At 46.8% G+C, this 19,473-nt stretch overlaps 1 protein-coding gene across 1 annotated transcript in view; it reads left to right on the top strand.

Moving 5' to 3' along the window:
- Nucleotides 1–19,473, top strand: part of LOC126548163 (bone morphogenetic protein 1-like) — a 688,441-nt gene that overhangs the window by 423,954 nt on the left and 245,014 nt on the right. Inside the window, exons 5-6 of the mRNA XM_050196288.2 lie at nucleotides 9,392–9,608; nucleotides 10,536–10,731. Of these exons, the coding sequence (XP_050052245.1) occupies nucleotides 9,392–9,608; nucleotides 10,536–10,731 (413 nt within the window). The remainder of the gene's footprint in view (nucleotides 1–9,391; nucleotides 9,609–10,535; nucleotides 10,732–19,473) is intronic.

Genomic DNA, 19,473 nt, shown 5'->3' with positions numbered 1-19,473 from the left:
GAGGCAAAGCAGAAGGGTTGGTCTAAAAATTAATTTGCAGAAAACTAAAGTAATGTTTAACAGTCTCGGAAGAGAGCAGCAGTTTACGATAGGTAGCGAGGCACTGGAAGTGGTAAGGGAATACATTTACTTGGAGCAGGTAGTGACCGCGGATCCAGATAATGAGTCTGAAATAATCAGAAGAATAAGAATGGGCTGGGGTGCGTTTGGCAGACATTCTCAGATCATGAACAGCAGGTTGCCATTATACCCCAAGAGAAAAGTGTATAACAGCTGTGTCTTGTACCAGTACTCACGTACGGGGCAGAAACCTGGAGGCTTACGAAAAGGTTTCTACTTAAATTGAGGATGACGCAACGAGCTGTGGAAAGAAGAATGATGGGTGTAACGTTAAGGGACAAGAAAAGAGCAGATTGGGTGAGGGAACAAACGCGAGTTAATGACATCTTAGTTGAAATCAAGAAAAAGAAATGGGCATGGGCAGGACATATAATGAGGAGGGAAGATAACCGATGGTCACTAAGGGTTACGGACTGGATTCTAAGGGAAGGGAAGCGTAGCAGGGGGCGGCAGAAAGTTAGGTGGGCGGATGAGATTAGGAAGTTTGCAGGGACAACATGGTCACGATTAGTACATGACCGGGGCAGTTGGAGAAGTATGGGAGAGGCCTTTGCCCTGCAGTGGGCGTAACCAGGCTGATGATGATGATGATGATGATGGCGGTGGTGGTGATGATGATGATGATGATAATGATGATGATGATGATGATGATGATGATGATGATGATGATGATGATGATGATGATGATGATGATGATGATGATGATGATGAAAGGTCTTTAACAACGGTGAGGCTGGAACGACATCGAGTGCACGATTTATTTCGCTGTTTTTGAAAAAAATAGAAGCAGGGGAGTTCGTTGACAAAAGCAGAGCTTCACTACCCCCCCCCCAAATAAGGTGCCATAGCCCCCCCCCCCCCCTCACTGCCCATGCCACCACTCCTCACACACATTCCTAAATCGCCGACGAATCAATCTATTCGGCGGTCAACATATTGCTGCCTTTTAGGGCGAAAGCTGTGTGTGACTAACCTTTTGTAGTTTTTTCGGCGTCCGTCAACAGAAAAAATAATCATGTGGGCCGATCCTAGTGATGTGCAAAAAGAGTCCAAGCGCAATGGGACCTACCCCTGTGGGCTCGGGAACCTGAACCAGCCCTTCAATATCTTCGGGTCCACGTGTGGGGAGTGCTTAACGCCTACTTCACCTCCGCAGCGGGTCGGCCCGGCATTGCACTACCTTCGAGCCGACCCGTGGCGGAGGTGAAGCACTTTACTTTTCGTTTGAGAGCTTTGACTGTCGTCAGCTCTCGCTGCAATTCCATCTTCACAGAGTGGAATGGTCGTCAATTTTTTTCACTCCTTTTGGATGGCGGTAGTTATCGGCATCTCCTGGGGACCAGGAGTTGCCATTTCCTGGGGACCGGGAAAGGGATTCGGTTCGTAGTCAGCTGTTGTGTACGCTTGTGGAACGAGTTGCGGCCGGAGAAAATGCCACTTGCGTTTAACTTTGCCTTTTGCTTCATTATTTCCTCGATTAACGGCTCGCCGCGACGCTCGCAGATCCTCGGGACCATATGCCCGCGATGTGGGTTAGATAAGGTGGAAAATAAAATAATGCGAAACAGCGTCTATCATAAGGCCCTGCAATAACCGTTAAACCCATAAACAATATGACTCACTTGTTACCTCGTGTGGCTTTTCCCTAATTGTATAGCACTTTTCGTGCAAAATTGGCAACTGGAAACAAGAGTTGCAAGGAGTTTTTTTTTTTTTTGCCTCCAGATATCTATCGCCTTCGTTTATCCATACACCAAAGTATTTGAATTCATTTACATGAGCTGTAACCTTACTCAAGGACGCTGTGAGCAGCGCCGCTCGCGGCAGCAAATGAAAATGTTGCCAGGCAGGGCGTTTGCGTACGTGATTCAGTTTCAGCTTATTGTTCATTCAAGATACATGGTTGTTAGTAGTATACAGCCGAGGGTCCCAAAGTCAAACGACTGCACCGGGACCCTCGGTTGAGAAATTAAGCGATGTACTGAGGGAGAGAGCCAAGGCAATAGCCAAACAGGAAGGAAAAGCAAAAATTAACACATTTATCCGTTGTTTGTGAAAATATTTATGCATCAACATCTTTTTATTTAAAAAGGAAGTAGAGAAAACGCCGCCGGAAGCGGAAAATAATTCAGTGTGTTTGGTGTGACGGTTCTACCGTTATCAGTCGAGCAGCCTGACGTAGCCCCTTCTCTGCTGTGCTAATGTGGGCGTTTTTCTAACCTTCCGCGTTGGGCGCAGTACGTCTAGAACTTACATACCGAATCAGCGTAGCTTGCTGTCTTCAAAGGTGTCACGTTGTTCAAAACGCGAAAGAGCCAAGCGAAAAAAGAAATCTATGAAGTTAATCCTTAGTGGTGTAATTTTATGCCTTATATCGATTACGAGTGCTAAAGTAGCCCGCCGTGTTGGCTCAGCGACTATGACGTTGCGATGCTAAGCACGAGGTCGAGTGGTCAAATCCAGGCGGCGGCGGCCGGGCTTCGAAGGGGGTGAAATGCAGAAAAACGCCCGGCGTGCTGCGCATTGCGTGAACGTTAAAGAAACCACTATAGCTTGCCTCATAATCAGATCGTGGTTTTGGCTCGTAATACACCCGAATTTAATTTTTACTTTAAATTAGTGCCGAAGTAAATAAGATGTTCATGTTTTCTGTTCACCAAATGTTCAAGAAATTCGAACGAAACTGTGGGACTATATTCAGGAGCGCTGTCGTGAGTGCGCTTCGTCGGCGTTTAACTTTCCCTCGAGTGCCGCAGAAAGTTGTCCGTGAGTATAGGAAATGTCTTACGCGCATGCGCGCGATTGTTCCTAACAAGCTGCCGATAATCGATATCGGCACCGCACATTCGATAGCCCGGTCGTGGTGCGCCTCTTTCTTTTTCTTCTTTTTTAAGCTGTCAACGAGAAAGAAAATAAAAAGGGAATAAGAAGAAAAAAAGGACAGGGACTTACTAATTGGCCACAGTGACGCGCAGCAGGTCGAACGCGAGTTCCGCACAGTCCCGCAGCTAAAGTAACGATGACAGAGCTCAGCCACAGCATACTACATCGCGCCGAGCAAGTGAAGTATAAAAGGCAACAGCAAAGAGAGAAGAATGCGAGTGGGTAACAAAAGGAGCGATACTAGAAGCGCACAATGCTCTCAGTGCTTGTCTCTTTAAAAGACGTCATCCAGGTCGATCTGAACCAATAATGAGGTGGTCGTTTGGCGCCATTCTCAGTACCGATTTCTCGCCATCGACGAGTCCACGGACCGGCGTGTGCTCCGAAGAGCGCAAGAAGAGGGAACAAGAGTTGAGCTTGACCGACGTCTTGTCGCTCGTTAAGTTCGAAGCATAACCGTGACCTGCGCACATGGAATATATAAGAAAAGGATGGCCTCGGGCACCATAGTCCGAAAGTTGTCGGCGCTTTCTGCTGTGTTTGTGCCTCGGCGGCAGGATTTCGCTAATTGAAGATTTAAGATAGCACAAACGACGTCATTAGGTCGCGGAATAGCCTTTTAACCCCCACTGATTTCTAGAAGTTAGACGTAATTGTCAATAGTGCGTGCGCCTTTTTGAGTAGAACGTACATTGCAGTGCTTAGCATTTTTGGTAGAATACGAACGTTTGGCGGTAGCTGAGAAGAAAACAAGATTGGAATGCCGCTTTACAACAGCCTGTAAGCATGCGTGGGCAATTTTCTTCGTCCCCATACCACTTCCTCCAGTGCAGGTAGCAAATCGGACGTGCGTCTAGTCAACCTCTCTACATTTCCTGTCTTCTATTTCTCTCTCTCTCTCTCTCCCTCTATGTCTCTCTCTCTGGCGAGCATGCTTTGTGTGGCCTGCCGTACTGCATCGACTTCGGACGGTGACACTCCCGCACGCCTACCTGCGGGACATCGGCGCAAACGAGCACCGGCATGAGCAATTAGAGATAAGTGCGGCACTACAGCGTTGTAAACTTAGGCGTTCAGAGCTTCGGTCGTCGTGACGTACGCATAGTTATGTACATTATGCGTTAGCTGGTGTCGCAAGAACTTCGTAATAGCTTCAGTTCCTGAAAGCAAGACTTAATCGAGTGGCCGGCTGTATCAATTTTCTGCCTCCTCCAGAGCACGGGCATACTTTGAACCTCTGTGTTCTCTCTCTCTCTCTCTACACACACACACACACACATATATATATATATATATATATATATATATATATATATATATATATATATATATATATATATATATATAGTCTCCCCACACGTGTAGGGTCGCAAACTGGACTATACCTAGTTAAAACTACCTGCCTCATTTTCCTTGCGTATCTCGCCTCTCTGTATCTCGCATTAGATTGTTGTGATATGCCAAGCGCAAACGCGGGACAACGTGTGCATCCAAGCAACGACACTGCACAATGCACGAGTAGTTAACGGACATTTTGTGCTCCGTTGCGGTTATCATTTTCTTTCTTCTTCTTCTTCTTCTTTTTTTTTTTTTTTTGGCATTGCATTCTGGCTTCTCGGTTTGTACGGCCTCAAATGCAACGCGAGTCTGTCGCGGCCAGTATACTGGTCTCACGCTTAGGCTTGGAGTGCTAGCTAACGATGCGCCAATTCGTCAAGGCGCGTGTTCCAAGTACCAGTGGTGGTGACTCAATTAACCGTGATCGAAACTAGGACCTAATTGGAGTGGACTTGGCATATCGAGCAGCAGCGCAAGAGAAGAACCCGCCACGAAAGAAAGAAGCGCGAGACTACACCGCTTGCAGAGCTTTGTTGTTCTGCTCCTTCCTTTCGTGTCGCAGACTTGTGCTACTTTTTAAAACGAAGAGAATTTCAATAAGAAAAGAAATGGAATAAAACATTCATCGTTTCTATCGGAGAGCCAAGCGCCGCCTGCATGTCCCAATAAAGCGCGGAGCCCATGCCTTAAATACGAAATCAATAATTTGGCTTGGTTCTGTCAGAAGCTGTAGACTTTCTAAGAAAGGGGCTAGGGCGGAGGGGAGAGGGTGGCGGTGGGCCCGACTTCTATCTCTTCGGTGCAGTTCATGCCTTACCCAAATACGTTTGACGGGTTCTGGTTTGCTTTTTCGTCCCGTCGGGGATTGGGGCAGTGTCTGGACGACGAATCATAGAGAATGTGCCTCATTTTACTACCTCATTTACAAGTTTCCTAGAGCGGCGCGGACCACGCTTTAGACACAGCATGTCGTAAACCGAGATCGATGCGAGAGAATAGCAGCGTCGATGAGTCAGGCACCTTTTTAAAAAAAATATTCGTGCTCGCTTTATTAGTTAACTTTGTCCCACAAACCATAACCTTCACAAACCTTGTATTGTTTTTACTTGAACTGACACTAAAGAGCGATGGTAAATCATGTTATACTGACAAAGCATTCTTTAGAAACTGTTTATAAACGAAATTTGAACTTAAAAGCGAAACTTCAACTTATGTCGAAGTTCGCGCAAAAATCTCGGCATACCGAGCGCATGCACGCCCCCCCCCCCCCCCCCCCCCAAAAAAAAAAGAAAGAAAATCTGGCTACGCCGCTGCAATCGCCTGTCACTAAAGAGCTTTAGCTTGTTCGTAGACGTTCTAACGTTCGCAAAATACCGGGTTACTGGAGAAGTAGGTGCAGCAACAACACTATAGTAGCGACATTTTGTGATTCAGAGCTTAACCAGAGAGCAGAACGAAGACTAATACTGCGGTGACCTACCATATTCTACTTGAGTGCTTGTGCAAAGCGGTCGGTAGAGACATAATCGTCGACATGCATGTAATCCTTTTTGGATTTTCTTTCGGCGAGACGTCATGAAACTCGGAGCGTTTCAAGCGCACTGTAGCGGGACAAAGCGTCGCAAGATGTCACCACCAAAGTTGCCACTACCGTTCACGGCTCCTGTGACCCAGTAATCTGTAAACGGTAATAAGTTTACGGACAAGCTATAATTCTCAAAGTTAGTGAATATTCATGTGCGAATGCGGTCACGCTGACTACCGCTTTCTGTTTTGCTTTATGTTTTGTTATTGCGAAACATTATTTGCCTTATGCCTGGCACATTGGGGTAGATGGGTAGCTTCCTTTCTCGCCTCGTGTCGGGCCTTTTCATTAAGTAAAAAATAAATTACGTGTCCGATATGGTGGGCTCAAACCAGGGCAATCCAGCGTTGTTAAAACGTAAAATTTTCAAGCCGTCTTGTAATCTTAGCCAGCAATGCGATACAATACTGTTCACATATACAGGCTTGAAATCCGCATACTAGGCTGCGTGCTGCGGAAATATACAGCTTTGTTTCACATACCGTGGTATGTGAATTTTTTTTACTCCAACTGTACACAACCGGCCCAGCCGTACTACTTCTCATATCGGCGGGGTGTACGCGAAAGCGCTCTTCGAATGGGTAACCTGTGCAAATGGAACTTTGGTCAACCGTCCGGATAAGCTTTTACTAAATAAAATCTGCCTGCATTATATGCCCACATATGAAGAAACCTGTGCTTCTATTGGACTCGTAGCACTCGCGGGTGCCTCGTCTTCCCGCTAGCCTAATTACGCCCACTATTGATTAAACTTTTGCCTTGGCAGGAATTGTTGCCTCTAGTAGGAATTGCGCAAACCCCACCACCTGAATTACCGCTTCGTTGTGTATGACGAACAATCGACTATAGGCCTTTCCAGCTATAACCTCATGCGGCGCTGTGGTCGAGTAGCATTAAAAGTCGCACACCGACTGTAATATATCGCCCAGCGAATCATACATGGGCATCACGTTTCAGCGACGACTGTCTCCGATTACTAAAAATCAGGCTTGAGGCATCCATTCCTCCATGAAGTGATAAAAATACGCCAGATTTTCACGCGATAACAATGCAACCACAATGTGATGGTATTAACGTTTTTCTCTGTTTTAAGGAAGGATTATGCGTGACTTTATAACAACAGTAAATAGGGCCATAATAGTCTCGTAGGTGCTTCGAAGGCACCTCAGCCAGTAACCTTTTCTTGCATCTGTAGAAAAGTCACAGCAGCAATCACATTCAGCAATTTTTTTTTTTTGAGAGGGTTGTCTATAAATCAGATGATCGCAGTTGCATATGTGCTGCGCGGTTCGACTTCTTTAGCGGCACTAAATTAGAGGAAAAGAAAAGTATAGGTGATAAAAAAAATTATCCAAGCCTGTGCTGCTGTTCGCACTGCATTCACAGCGACAACGGCAACGTTATATGTTCGAAAGTTTCGCTCTCTCGTTCTGACTTAATCGCACTTCCTTGCCTTCTATACGGGGAGGTTTTCGCGTCGAGAGAGGCCAGAAGCACATGACTGATTGAGGATAGACGCAAGTAGCGTTGACCACGGCGGCCGCATTTCGATGGGGGCGAAATGCGAAAACACCCGTGTACTTAGATTTAGGTCCACGTTAAAGAACCCCAGGTGGTCGAAATTTCTGGAGTCCTCCACTACGGCGTGCCTCATAATCAGAAAGTGGTTTTGGCACGTAAAACCCCATAATTTAATTTAATTTTTTAAGTAGCGTTGACGTAAGCAGCGCGTCTCGTACTAGGAGTAAAGTCAAGCCTTTCACAGCGCATTCTTATTCTCGATTTACCTCTTCCGCGATTGGCGCTCCGTATGGGGACGTGCCAGTATTTCTCTCTGGCTAACACCGAGCCGGTGACGATTGTTTCTTCCTGGAAACCTAGAGCAGGCACCGTTCAAATTTTTTGTTAGCCTGCCGAAGCATTCGTCCAGAAGTGAATGAGAACGTAGTCACTTTGCTCAAGGCGAGAAGACGGAGAACTGAAGTGATGAGCAGTAGTCGGACGTATGCTGCCGCTGCAGCCAATGCTTCGACAAGAAGACGCGTCTTCGTCACCATGACTTGTCTTTGTCAGGGCACTGACGAAGACAAGCCCCGTTGTCGAAACGTTGGCTCACTGAAGCAACGTTCCTCGTTCTGTCAACCACTGCCCAATGCGTCGAGCTTTAATGGTAATAGTAAAAAAGCTGAATGAATCTGTGGTGAGGAATATGGTAAAAGACGGCTGGATTATTGGAGGCGTAAGGGCAGGGAGCACACATAACGAAACTTTTTTAAGCAAAATAAATTTCGTTAGGATTCGGTGATTTGTTAACACTAATCACGCATTTCATGGACCGATAGCAAATGTCATAGAAACACAAAACAACAATTTTTGCGGGCGCCGCCACCACCCTGATTTGAAGGAGAGGCTCATAAAATCCGTCCATCCGTGCATTCGCCCATGGAGTCAGGTTTTCTTCTTTAATTTTTTTTTTTTGTTAATGCGAGCTTCGATGTTTTGTAACGTAGGTAAGCTTTAGTTGTTGTATGCGGCGCGTTTGAAACGTCTGGCGTAGCTCGGCTCTGGCGTGCTCGTTTTCATCCCAGTAAATGCGAGACCTATTACTAATCTGTGGTGGCATTTGATTTTCGTTTTAACTTGTGGCTGATATCGGATGCATTAAAGGTTGAGAACTCATCAAAACGTTTGTCGCGGCTATTCTCTCAACCCCCTCCATTTATATTTGTGCAAATGAGAAACTAATAAAGTTTGATTTGGTTTGATTAAAAAAAATATCTAATTCTGATCAAGGGAAAAGAACCCTCATTGCTGTGAAATTAAGATGTAAAATGGAGCCAAAATGGTGGTGGAATGGACATGTATAGCGCCGTCATTATTCAGACGCGTTAGCAGGCTGGCTAAACTGATAGCGAAAGTTTATTTGAAATTATGAAGAAGACACGTATGTTGCGGAAGCTTTGTAATTGAATAATTGGTATTGTACACAATACCCTGAAGTGGAGACCATGCAAGAAAAAAAAAAACAGAAAAGATCAAAGGCCGAATTCACAAAGCTCTTTGTTCGTAAATAGTGTTTGCCATTGGCCGGCCATTCTCGCTAATGATATGTCCAACATCATGATTGTCCGGCATCTCCTCATACAAACAGTTCAAGTTTTTTTTTGTGAATGATGGGCTCAGATTCGGAAACTATCGCTGTTGGACAAACAAACGGCGGCATTGGAGTAACGGCGGGCCTAATCATCACGCCTTTTCAAGCATACGCTCTCTTAAAGCACTAAAAAAAGGGGGGTATCGCTGTAGCACTCAGATCAAAAATTTCTCATCACATTGGTGTCAATAGGACACGGCGCGCCAACCCTCTTGCAACGTATAAGCGAGGTTGGCACGGCCTAAGAGTGCCATCTCAACAGAGCGATAATGTTTTTACAATGGGCCCGTAACGCGCCTTCGCCATTGCAGATGCTGCTCGTTCGTCGGAAAGCGGGGCAACGGCGCACAGGCGATCTCCATCGGCAAGAACTGTGACAAATTCGGCATCGTGGTGCACGAGCTGGGCCACGTGGTCGGCTTCTGGCACGAGCACACGCGGCCTGACCGCGACCAACACGTCGACATTGTCACCCGCAACATCATGACCGGCCAAGAGTACAACTTCAACAAGCTCACCGATGAGGAGGTGCGTACGTCTGTACTCGACCAAGGGCACAGTACCTCGAGCACTGGCAACTAAGCACAGCACAGCCTTCGCTTCTAAACAATGAAAGTAATCGATGTAAACGACCTAGTCTGCAGTCCGCAAATACCCGAGAAAGTAGGTAAAGGGACGGTCGCTGCCGTATAGCTCAGATCATCGCACGAGGGATACGGATGTGGGCTCTACTCACACCGGCGGCAAGTTGCCTCTTCGTCCTCCTTGATTTTCTTATTGCTTGCTATTTCTTCTTGCCGATTAAAAAAATTGTTCGTTTACCCTAATCCTTCCTTAATTGGATTCATTGTCTGTTGGCTTCGCGTGGCCGCAACTGACAAAAAAATCGAGCCATTCGTTTCACCTTATTCGTTTCGCCCGTAATTGAAAGGTTTGCGAGTAATTCTGCATCTTCACAGTGTTCACTCGAAAATATAGGCTAACATATATGCTAATATATGCTAATATAGGCTAATAACACAAAAAATGTACGGAAATATGGGAGTTTGTTGCGTAGGGACATTTCAACTAAACGTGTAACAAGTGTCGTACCGGAACCCGCCAGCGTTCCCTTTAACCTTTGTTTCAAAAGATGCTGGGATCGTTACTGTATTTGATGCGCTTTAATTAAGCCTAGGCAGGAACGTCGTACATTTCGTCAGTTTGCGTAAGCAATTCCTTGCAATATAGACAGGGCTCACAACGCAGCTTCTCTCACAACGCGCTCTATATTTCCTAACGCAATTTTCCCGGTTTTGCATTGTACCCCAATTCATCAGGCCGTTCTTTCTCTTCCCCTTCACTATTTACGGCACCAGTGTTCTTATGTTATCGCACAATTAGTACTGACATTTTTAGGTCGGGGGAGAAACAGCGCTGCTCCGCCAACTCCCTCCATCTCCCGTCTTCTTCCAGGTCAACTCGTTGGGCCTGGCGTACGACTTCGAGTCTATCATGCACTACGCGCGCAACACGTTCTCCAAGAGCACGCACCTGGACACCATCCTGCCGCAGGAGAACGCCACCACGAGGCACCGTCCCGAGATCGGCCAGCGCGTACGTTTGTCGCACGGCGACATATCGCAGACCAACAAGCTCTACAAGTGCCCCCGTGAGTATAAGCGCGCGAGATGCGTGCATCGCTCGCTCGATGCCTTCGTCATGGCAACTGTTAGGCTGTGGGAGGGAAAAACGATGACTGAGATATCTATTGATTAATCATCGTTTTTTTTTCTTTTCTACAAATGTACACTTACACTATTTCCCCAGTTCTGACACCTCCTCTAGGCTTGTAAGCTGAGGCACCGCTGCCGGCACTAGTGCTGTGAAGGCAGAAAGAGCTGTGGCAGACGCTATGCGCTGCGGTAACCTATTCATTTTTTTTTTCAGGGGCTCTTGAGCATTGCAGCAATTTTCATTGGTACGTCGGGAGTGGCATGGTACAAAGACATTTAGTAAAACTGATGATACCCTATATAGCCCTTCCTTGTCTATGTTTTGCAGCTTCGAAGATATCTCTACAAACGTAGTTCATGATATGTGTGGCTTCTCCACATTAAGAGTACTAGTGGGGGGAAGCCACCTTCTGCAAGTGCCATTGTTGTACAGGTGGAAACTATACGGTTACCTGTATATCTATCCAAGAACGGATGTGTGTAGCTTTCTAAAAAGCGTTCATTAAAAGGGGCTTGCCCACAATATCGATTTCCTGCTGGACTCCTTCAGCCAAATTACGTGCCCGCCCAGCCAGTCTAGTAGTGACCTCGATCTCATCGGTCCTTCCCCTAGCGCAGGCAATAAGCGGATAACCTTCACTGTGAATTGTTCGACCCGTTAGGTCATCACAAGAGCTCTCCCGATGCTGCTGATGTTTCGTCCAAAACGTAATTTTACACCACAACGCCATTTGCCAGCGCCCCATCGACTGACGCACTGTGGTCGCAACTTCTTCTCTCGGGCTATCGAATATCTGCGTCGCTTTTTGTGCCAAACAACACGCGCTTACGACAGACAGCTTACAACATCTTCTAGAAGGGTTGTTGCTTAACAAACTGAGCGCGTATAATACATGAACTGTAGGGCGAACACGGGCAGCGCAGTTCTCAGGCGAGCCTGTAGCTTGTCTGCACATAAAAGTGAACGTGATGCAGACGGACCGGCATATTTTATTTACGGGAAAGGCAGAGAGGTTGGCCATTGGAAGTAACCCTTAGGCCGTAAATCATGAGCAATATTCAGTTGCAGACAAATAGAAGGTTGCCAAGGGCATCGGAAGGGAGCGTTATGGAAGCGAAGCTCGTGGAAAAAAAAAGCTATCCTTTCATAAGAAATACTCATTTCATCACGGATTTCATTCATAATCGCACACGGTAGTTTCGAAAGGCCGTTGTTTTTCGTCTGTCAATTATCACGTGATAGCTTAGAAAATTGTCTTCTTAGTTCTCTCTCTCTCTCTCTCTCTCTCCTTCTTCATAATTTTTTTATGATTGAGTCACCACCTCCATGGCTCAATCGCTGCAACATTGTGCTGCTGAGCACACAGTAGCGGGTCCGATTCCAGGCCATGGCGGCCGCAATTCAATGGGGACATAAAGGCAAAAAACGCTCGCCAAGGTTGAAGACTGGGCGTGTTGGTATAGCATATTAGAGGTTGGATTGCGCAACATTTTGACGAGACACACAGAAGAGAAACACACACCGCAGAGCGCTGCTGTGGTGTGTGTTTCTCTTCTGTCTCGTCAAAATGTTGCGCTATCCAACCTCTAAAAAAATACACTTGTGTGCACATTATTTGGGTGCGTGTTAAAGAACTCCAGCTGATCAACTTTAATCAGAATCCCACGTGCGACTGGTGCTCTCTCTCTCTCTCTCATCCCTTCTTTCTCTTTTTCCATCCCGTTACCCCTTCCCGAGTGCAGGGTAGTAAGCCAGACACGCGTCTGGTTAGCGTGCCTGTCTTTTTCTTCCCTATCTCTCTCTCTCTCATCTCGCGCCTCCACTACAGGATCTCTCAAAGCCCACGACTTGCTTTGAGACGTTGAAGAACGTCATTTTTTATTTGAAAATTCTCATCACCGTCACGCTTAGTGCATGCGTATTTGGCAGTGCGGAAGACGAAGTATGAATAGACTCGCGACCTTCTTCACTAACATAGCAGAATCGTAGATCACGTACCGAATCTTTCCTGTAGCGTGTCCGCGCGAGGCACCTTCCCCGTTCATATCAGAATTTATGGTAAACGTAAGCTGATGGTGTACCACCAGCTGACACGTCCGCATACAAGTCGACGGAAAATATAACCTTATCGCGGCGTAGCGTATCCTGTCAAGTGGCGCAGCGTCATTGAAAGAGCGGAAGCGCCAGCGTCTCGGAATCTTCTCCGACGGGCTCCCTTTCCGGGCCACTCTTGCAGCGCAGTGTTCTCGGCCACAATAGCGGCTGTTGTTAACGCGGGGTCGCGCCGCCGCGAAGTGTCCGCTATAGTCGTTCTCGCCATAACCATTCTTCGCTCCTCTTCGTGGGCCGCACTGTAGCGTGAACGGACGAGGAACATCCCCTTTTATTGAGCTTTATCGCCGCCTGGCAGCTGCGCTGGCGTTTGACTAATGAGGGTCATTTGTTCCATCGCGTCTGGTCCTATAGGAATGCCCCCTCTTCTATAGTTACGCAGACTGCGTGGACGGTGTGGGCGCCGGTGATTCAGTGGGCTTGTCACTGGCCGGACCGCTCTCACGGGGACGCAAGAGGGGCCACGATCGCTTGCCATTTCGTCTGTGCGTATATTGACAGACTGATGGACGCGCACTCATATCGGCGAGAGGCAGGAGCGCCCACCTCTGCGGCGCGGACGGAGTGTTACGTGCGTACAAAGCAGCGGCACTTCCCGGTCAGGGTATCTCGGCCCTTAAGTGAGATCAATGAACCGGACGTCGCGCGGAACGCCGTGCGTACGTTATGTCCATACATGACACCCTAACTGGTCTCCACATATTTACCGAATTGATGCGCGGAACGTTTATCGCGACCGATATTCCACCGAAAGGGTGTCGGGGCTGGGTGATGACGGCGCACTTATAGGAGCGTGCTTACGCGTCCCACCGGGTGAGTCCGACGAATCGGCGGCGCTGACGGCGAGTTTCAGCGCACCTCGGCAGGATGCGGCAGCGACCGCGGCGTCGCTCCACTGGTCACTGAATTGTAAGCCCATTCGCATTATCGGCGTCGTTCACGAGGCACCACTTGAAGAAGTGAGCTTTCGTGCGCTGTGAAATGTTGGTAAAGTTTAGAGAACTTCAAGTAAACAGCCTTGCTCTACGTTGCAATCACCTGGGATCAAAAGAAAAAGTCTAAAAGGGTGCCAGATTGAAGTCGCGCACCTGATATGCCGTTTCTGTAATTAAATACGATCAGGATTCTGTTGTTTCCTGTGGCAGTCAGCGAGCCGCGTGATTCGGCATAGTTACAGCTACTGGCGAAAATGGCAGTCTGTTTTGGTATCCTTCGGATGAACCGCTTAGGCGCAATATAGTTGAAGATGACTGACAGAACTCCTGAAATGTAGCAAACTTGTCGGCAACCACAACGCATGCCAAGCTGCGCGCCTGGCTCACTGAGAAAATCTGTGCACGTCTATACGCATAACGGGGATGGGTAAAGATAACTTTTTCTTGGTTCGATAGTTTCGTAGAACATTTCAAAACACTAACTAGCTTCAAAGTACTCTCTCTGCAAAGCAATGAACAAGTTCCGCCACTTTATTATTTGTTCAAATCAGTTTAGCAACATTTTCAACTGGGTACCATCGATGTTTCTGTCGTTTTACTTATTTATTTCATATCTTGAAAGCACTTACGTTTAGCCTCTCGCTTCGCTATTAGATATAAGTCGCTAGTGACAAGATGCGGGAGTAGGTGGTGAGGTAATCTAGTGTTATCAGCTCATTTTTTGCGGATAAGTCCTGCCCCCTCACTGCTGTTTGGGTGGGAACGTCGTAATACTCAAGCCATTCGCACGAGTTCCACAGATTGTGGCGTTTCCTTCGAACTGAATCGCGCAACCACTTGGGCACTTCAGTATAAAAATTTTGGTTGACCGTCCGACCTTCCGGCGCGAATTGAGAAGGAACCAGTTGTTTTATGTCGGAAAATTTCCCAACAGAAAAGACGATTTGACACGCACACGTCGTTTCACGTACGTCCGCCATCACAAATACGACTCAGACGGTGACGGAGGCTAAAAAGAAAGCAATCTACTGAGCAGACAAAACTTCACAGAAGGAAGCTACTTGGTCAACTGATGGAGACGCTAGTGTAACAGGCACGCCTAACCGCATGCGTCGGTACCCTTCCGCCTGAGTAAGAAAATTCTCGTTACTTTTGGCTCCCCCTCGGACATGCTGCACAGCAACTTTTTCTCATTTGCCCATAGCCTCAAGCTTGGGCAATAGCCTTCACCGGGTTTTACCGACTTCCGCTTGTTTGCGTTTGACCCTGACTTGAGACTTCGCCTGCCACCTGGACTCCCTGTAGAAGCAAATTTATTTGTGTCGCATGCGGTTGGGCATCGCATTTCCGAACGCTTATTCATTCGTCGCCAGAATTCTTTCTTCTACAAATGAACTTTTCGCCTAATGGCCAACCATCCGCAATAAGCATGTCAGTGTAGCAGCCAACCAATGATATTAATTGCCATCATCATTCTATACATATGACCTTTCTGTGTGTCAGGGAGTATCGACAATAGAATAAAGCGAATATGCCTGTGTTATAAGATGTAAATAATATTTTAACATAGGAACGAGAGAGCGCTACTTGGATCGCAAGCATAGGCACCATGATCGTCAAATGATGAGGATTCACTAAGCCACTTGTATAGAAAAACGGCTCGTAAAAACGGACGCTGATTTTTTCTCACAGTCAGTGACAGGATATGCGAAGCAATGAACAAACACAAGCTGTTCTGACGAGCGGCATTTCCGAAAATAATACCTCAAACCTGTATCTTGCATTCTAATCGTGTTAAGACGCTATTTACTGATCAAACCTCCTTAACACTTAGATTTTTTTATGTGTTTGCCTGACAGAACTATTGCATTTTGTTAAAATACTTGCTTTTTTTACCCTGCCATTTTCGCGCGTTAAGTTATTTGCCTTCTTTAAGTTTCAGGTAGCCTCCCGCCGATACATTGAAATATTGCCGCGTGTTCCGAAGCACAGAATGCAGGTCCGTTCTGGCGCCTCTGCAGGCCGTTTGCCTTTGCTGTTATCATGACCCTTCCCGAAGTTCCAGCCTTACACAGCTATTCCTGTTGGCCCCCTTGGCTCCCGAGATCTTCGTATGGACGCTCATTTCTCTATCGAAGAACTGAAGGCCGCACTCGTTGGGTGCAGGCGATCTTCGTCACCAGGACCCAGTGGCATCACATACTCTGCGCTTGCAAACCTTGGTCGAGAGGCCAGAGACGCACATCTTGGCCTATACAATGCATCATGGAGTGAAGGCTTTGTTGCTACCACGTGGAAATCCAGTCGCCTTATTCCACTCCTCAAGCCTGGCAAATCTTCATTGAAATTGTCATCTAACCGTCCAATAGCACTGGCGAGCTGCGTCGGCAAGGTAATGGAGAGGATGATCCTTACACGATTAGAATGGTACTTGGAATTTTACAACATTTATCCAAAGGTAATGGCTGGCTTTCGACGCGGACGCTCGTCAATATATAGCGTTATTGTCTTTGTAACATATGTACAACACCGGAAACACCTGAAACAAATCACTGCAGCCTTATTTCTTCATGTTAAAGGTGCCTACAACAATGTAGATCCAATTTTGGACGCTTTAGAAACTGTAGGGATATGTGGACATCTCTTTCGCTGGATGAACAGCTGTCTGAATGAAAGATCGTTCTTTATTTTGACTGAAGACGGACCAACGCTGTCTAGCTATACCAATAGTGGTATACCGCAAGGCGGAGTACTTAGCCCAACCCTGTTCAACCTGGTGCTCGTTGGTCTCGCCGATTCGTTACCGCAAACCGTACAGCTCTCCGTATATGCAGACGACATTTGCAGATGGGCTTCAGGAGTGACACGTGTACAAGTCCGCGCACGACTTCAGAAGGCTTCAACGGCCGCGTCAGTATATCTAAGAAGGCAAGGCCTGGAGCTTTCATCTGAGAATTGCGCACTCGTTACCTTTACTCGCAAAGCGATGGCCCAGTATGCATTGCGGATTAATGGCCAAAATGTACCAAACAGACGAACCATCGATAGAGACTTGTCTCGGAGCCCTCACGTCTCGTACATGACAAAACCGTTTGGCCGCCATTGTGAGCCTTCTCGTGTTTTTGGGCGGGAAGGCCATGGGGCGCTGCAGTACCATCAATGTTGCAATTATGCAAAATACTATTTTTGGGCTTCCTACGGCACAGCTTGCTTGTACTAGGAAACACTCGCACTACGCGGTCTTTAGAGTGCGCAAGCCCCAGCAGTTAGAACTTCTTTTGGTCTCCCAAAAAATTCATCATCGATTGCAACAATCAGTTGCAATCGATAATGTGTCGGCCGAATCTCTGGTCGTTGCCCGAGATTCGGCTTTGTCAGTCTACATTGTCACAGACGTCCTGAGAGCACACATGCGACGCCTGACTCGGATTCGTTCACACCATCTTGGTTGCTTGTCAGCAAAGAGGCCACATTCAAAATTTGCCAAATACGCCCTGCTTGCCATCACAATTCACGCCTGCTACACGATTGCCAAACCAATTGTGGTGTCTGCACCGGCCACAAGTACAATTGACAATTTCGGGCATCAAAAAGAAAGCTGGAGCGCCGTTCCAAGCTTTAAAGCAAGGAACTTTGGAACACATTTACAACGTCCAAAAATTCCGGCAGCATGTCTACACCGATGGTTCGGTAAAACTCAACAGCTCTGTTGCTGCAGTCATCATCCTGGCAAAATCTGAAGAAATCAAGTTCAAAACTTCATGCGTTACCACATCGACGGGTACAGAGCTTACGGCACTCCTTGCTGCACTTGATTTCATTAATCAGGACCCAGCGCAACAATGGACAGTTCTTAGTGATTCCAAGGCAGCGCTTCAGTGCACACAAAGCCCAATGCGCCACGGACCCAATGAAGGACTGGCCTCAGAAATCCGACAGATATATCATCGCAGCCGTGACAATTACGGGACACACAACGCAATTTTTCAATGGCTTCCAGGACATTGTAACATCAGCGGGAATAACTACGCTGACGAAGCCACCCGATCTGCACATGAAAGTGGTCAATGTGTCTTGATTCCGCTTTCACGAACAGGCGCTCTTCGCTCTTCTCTGTCTCTCGCCCTTCAAATAGCCGAAAGATATTGAAATAATATTTCAGAAAGCCAATTGAATTCTAATTAGCTTGACTGGCCCTCCCAGGGACCATAGCGTATGCTTAAGAGAGCAGATAGTTTGGCTAGTTGGTTGAAATGCATACTGAAAAACTTTGCGCGGAGACACGAGGACAAGCCGAGAAAAGACAAGGATAAGCGCTATAACAAGTTTGCTGTAGGAAAAATTTTCCGTTTCACCCAATGACCGTAGACTTGAGATAAACTCACGTTTTATCTCAAGTCTACAGTCATTGGGTGAAACAGAAAATTTTTCGTGCAGCGAACTGGTTCTACTACTCAATGTCAAATGACGTGCTAATGAAAAGCGTCCAAGAGTGCATGTCAGAGCACAACGACAGGGCTACATTTATGTCCAGATGTTGTGTTTCTGTGGGGTCTTCTTTAGAAATACTCACGGTTTATCTCAAGTCTTCCGTCATTGGGTGGAACGGGAAATTTGTCGTACAGCGAACTGGTGTTTAGTGCTTGTCCTTGTTTTTTCTCGGCTTGTCCTTGTCTCCGCGCAAAATTTTTCAGTATGCATAGCGTATGCTCTCTGTGCGTGTCAGAATAAGGTCAGCTTATAAGGACACCGCGGTATTCGCCGTTACCTCCTACCACGCGTATGCCAGGAAGGGAACACACCCTTTAACATGGCGAAATAAACGACCTCGGCACCAGCCACAATATGAGAGGTGCGCCTCGCAAGGGCAGCAACAGCTGCAGACCTTGCGGACACCTTCCTACACGCTGCCACCGCACACGCCTTGCCTCCTTCCAAGTTCCCCAGTTACACCATCAGCTGGCTACGTGTGCCACGTGTTTTCGAGTATACGTTTGAGCGTTAATCTGTGCGTGAACGCCTGCCATTTCTCGAAAGCATAGCACTCACATCGAGCATGCGCGATCCACGTGGCAAGTCCCACAGGCGTATTGTCCTCTATATAATAATAATAATAATAATAATAATAATAATAATAATAATAATAATAATAATAATAATAATAATAATAATAATAATAATAATAATAATAATAATAATAATAATAATAATAATAATAATAATAATACGCTTTGGGATGATTCGATCTACTGGACGCACTCACTTGCCAATGGACGATCTTAAATACTATAGACATGCCATTACTGTCATGTCATTATCGTCACGCCATCGTCACCATACAGACGTCGTCACAGCATCGTCGTCATACACTAGTAGTCATGCCATTACTGTCATGTCATTGTCGTCATGCCATTGTCGTCACGCCATCGTCGTCATACACTCGTAGTCATGCCATTACTGTCATGTCGTTGTCGTCATGCCATTGTCGGCACGCCATCATCGTCATACAGACGTCGTCAGAGCATCGTCGTCATACACTCGTAGTCATGCCATTAGTGTCATATCATTGTCGTCATGCCATTGTCATCACGCCATCGTCTTCATACAGACGTCGTCACAGCATTGTCCTC

The sequence above is a fragment of the Dermacentor andersoni genome, chromosome 1 (genome assembly GCF_023375885.2).
Source record: "Dermacentor andersoni chromosome 1, qqDerAnde1_hic_scaffold, whole genome shotgun sequence".
NCBI classification, from domain to species: domain Eukaryota; kingdom Metazoa; phylum Arthropoda; class Arachnida; order Ixodida; family Ixodidae; genus Dermacentor; species Dermacentor andersoni.
Note: the sequence above shows the minus strand (reverse complement) of the source record. Positions and strands in the feature narration are given on the sequence as shown.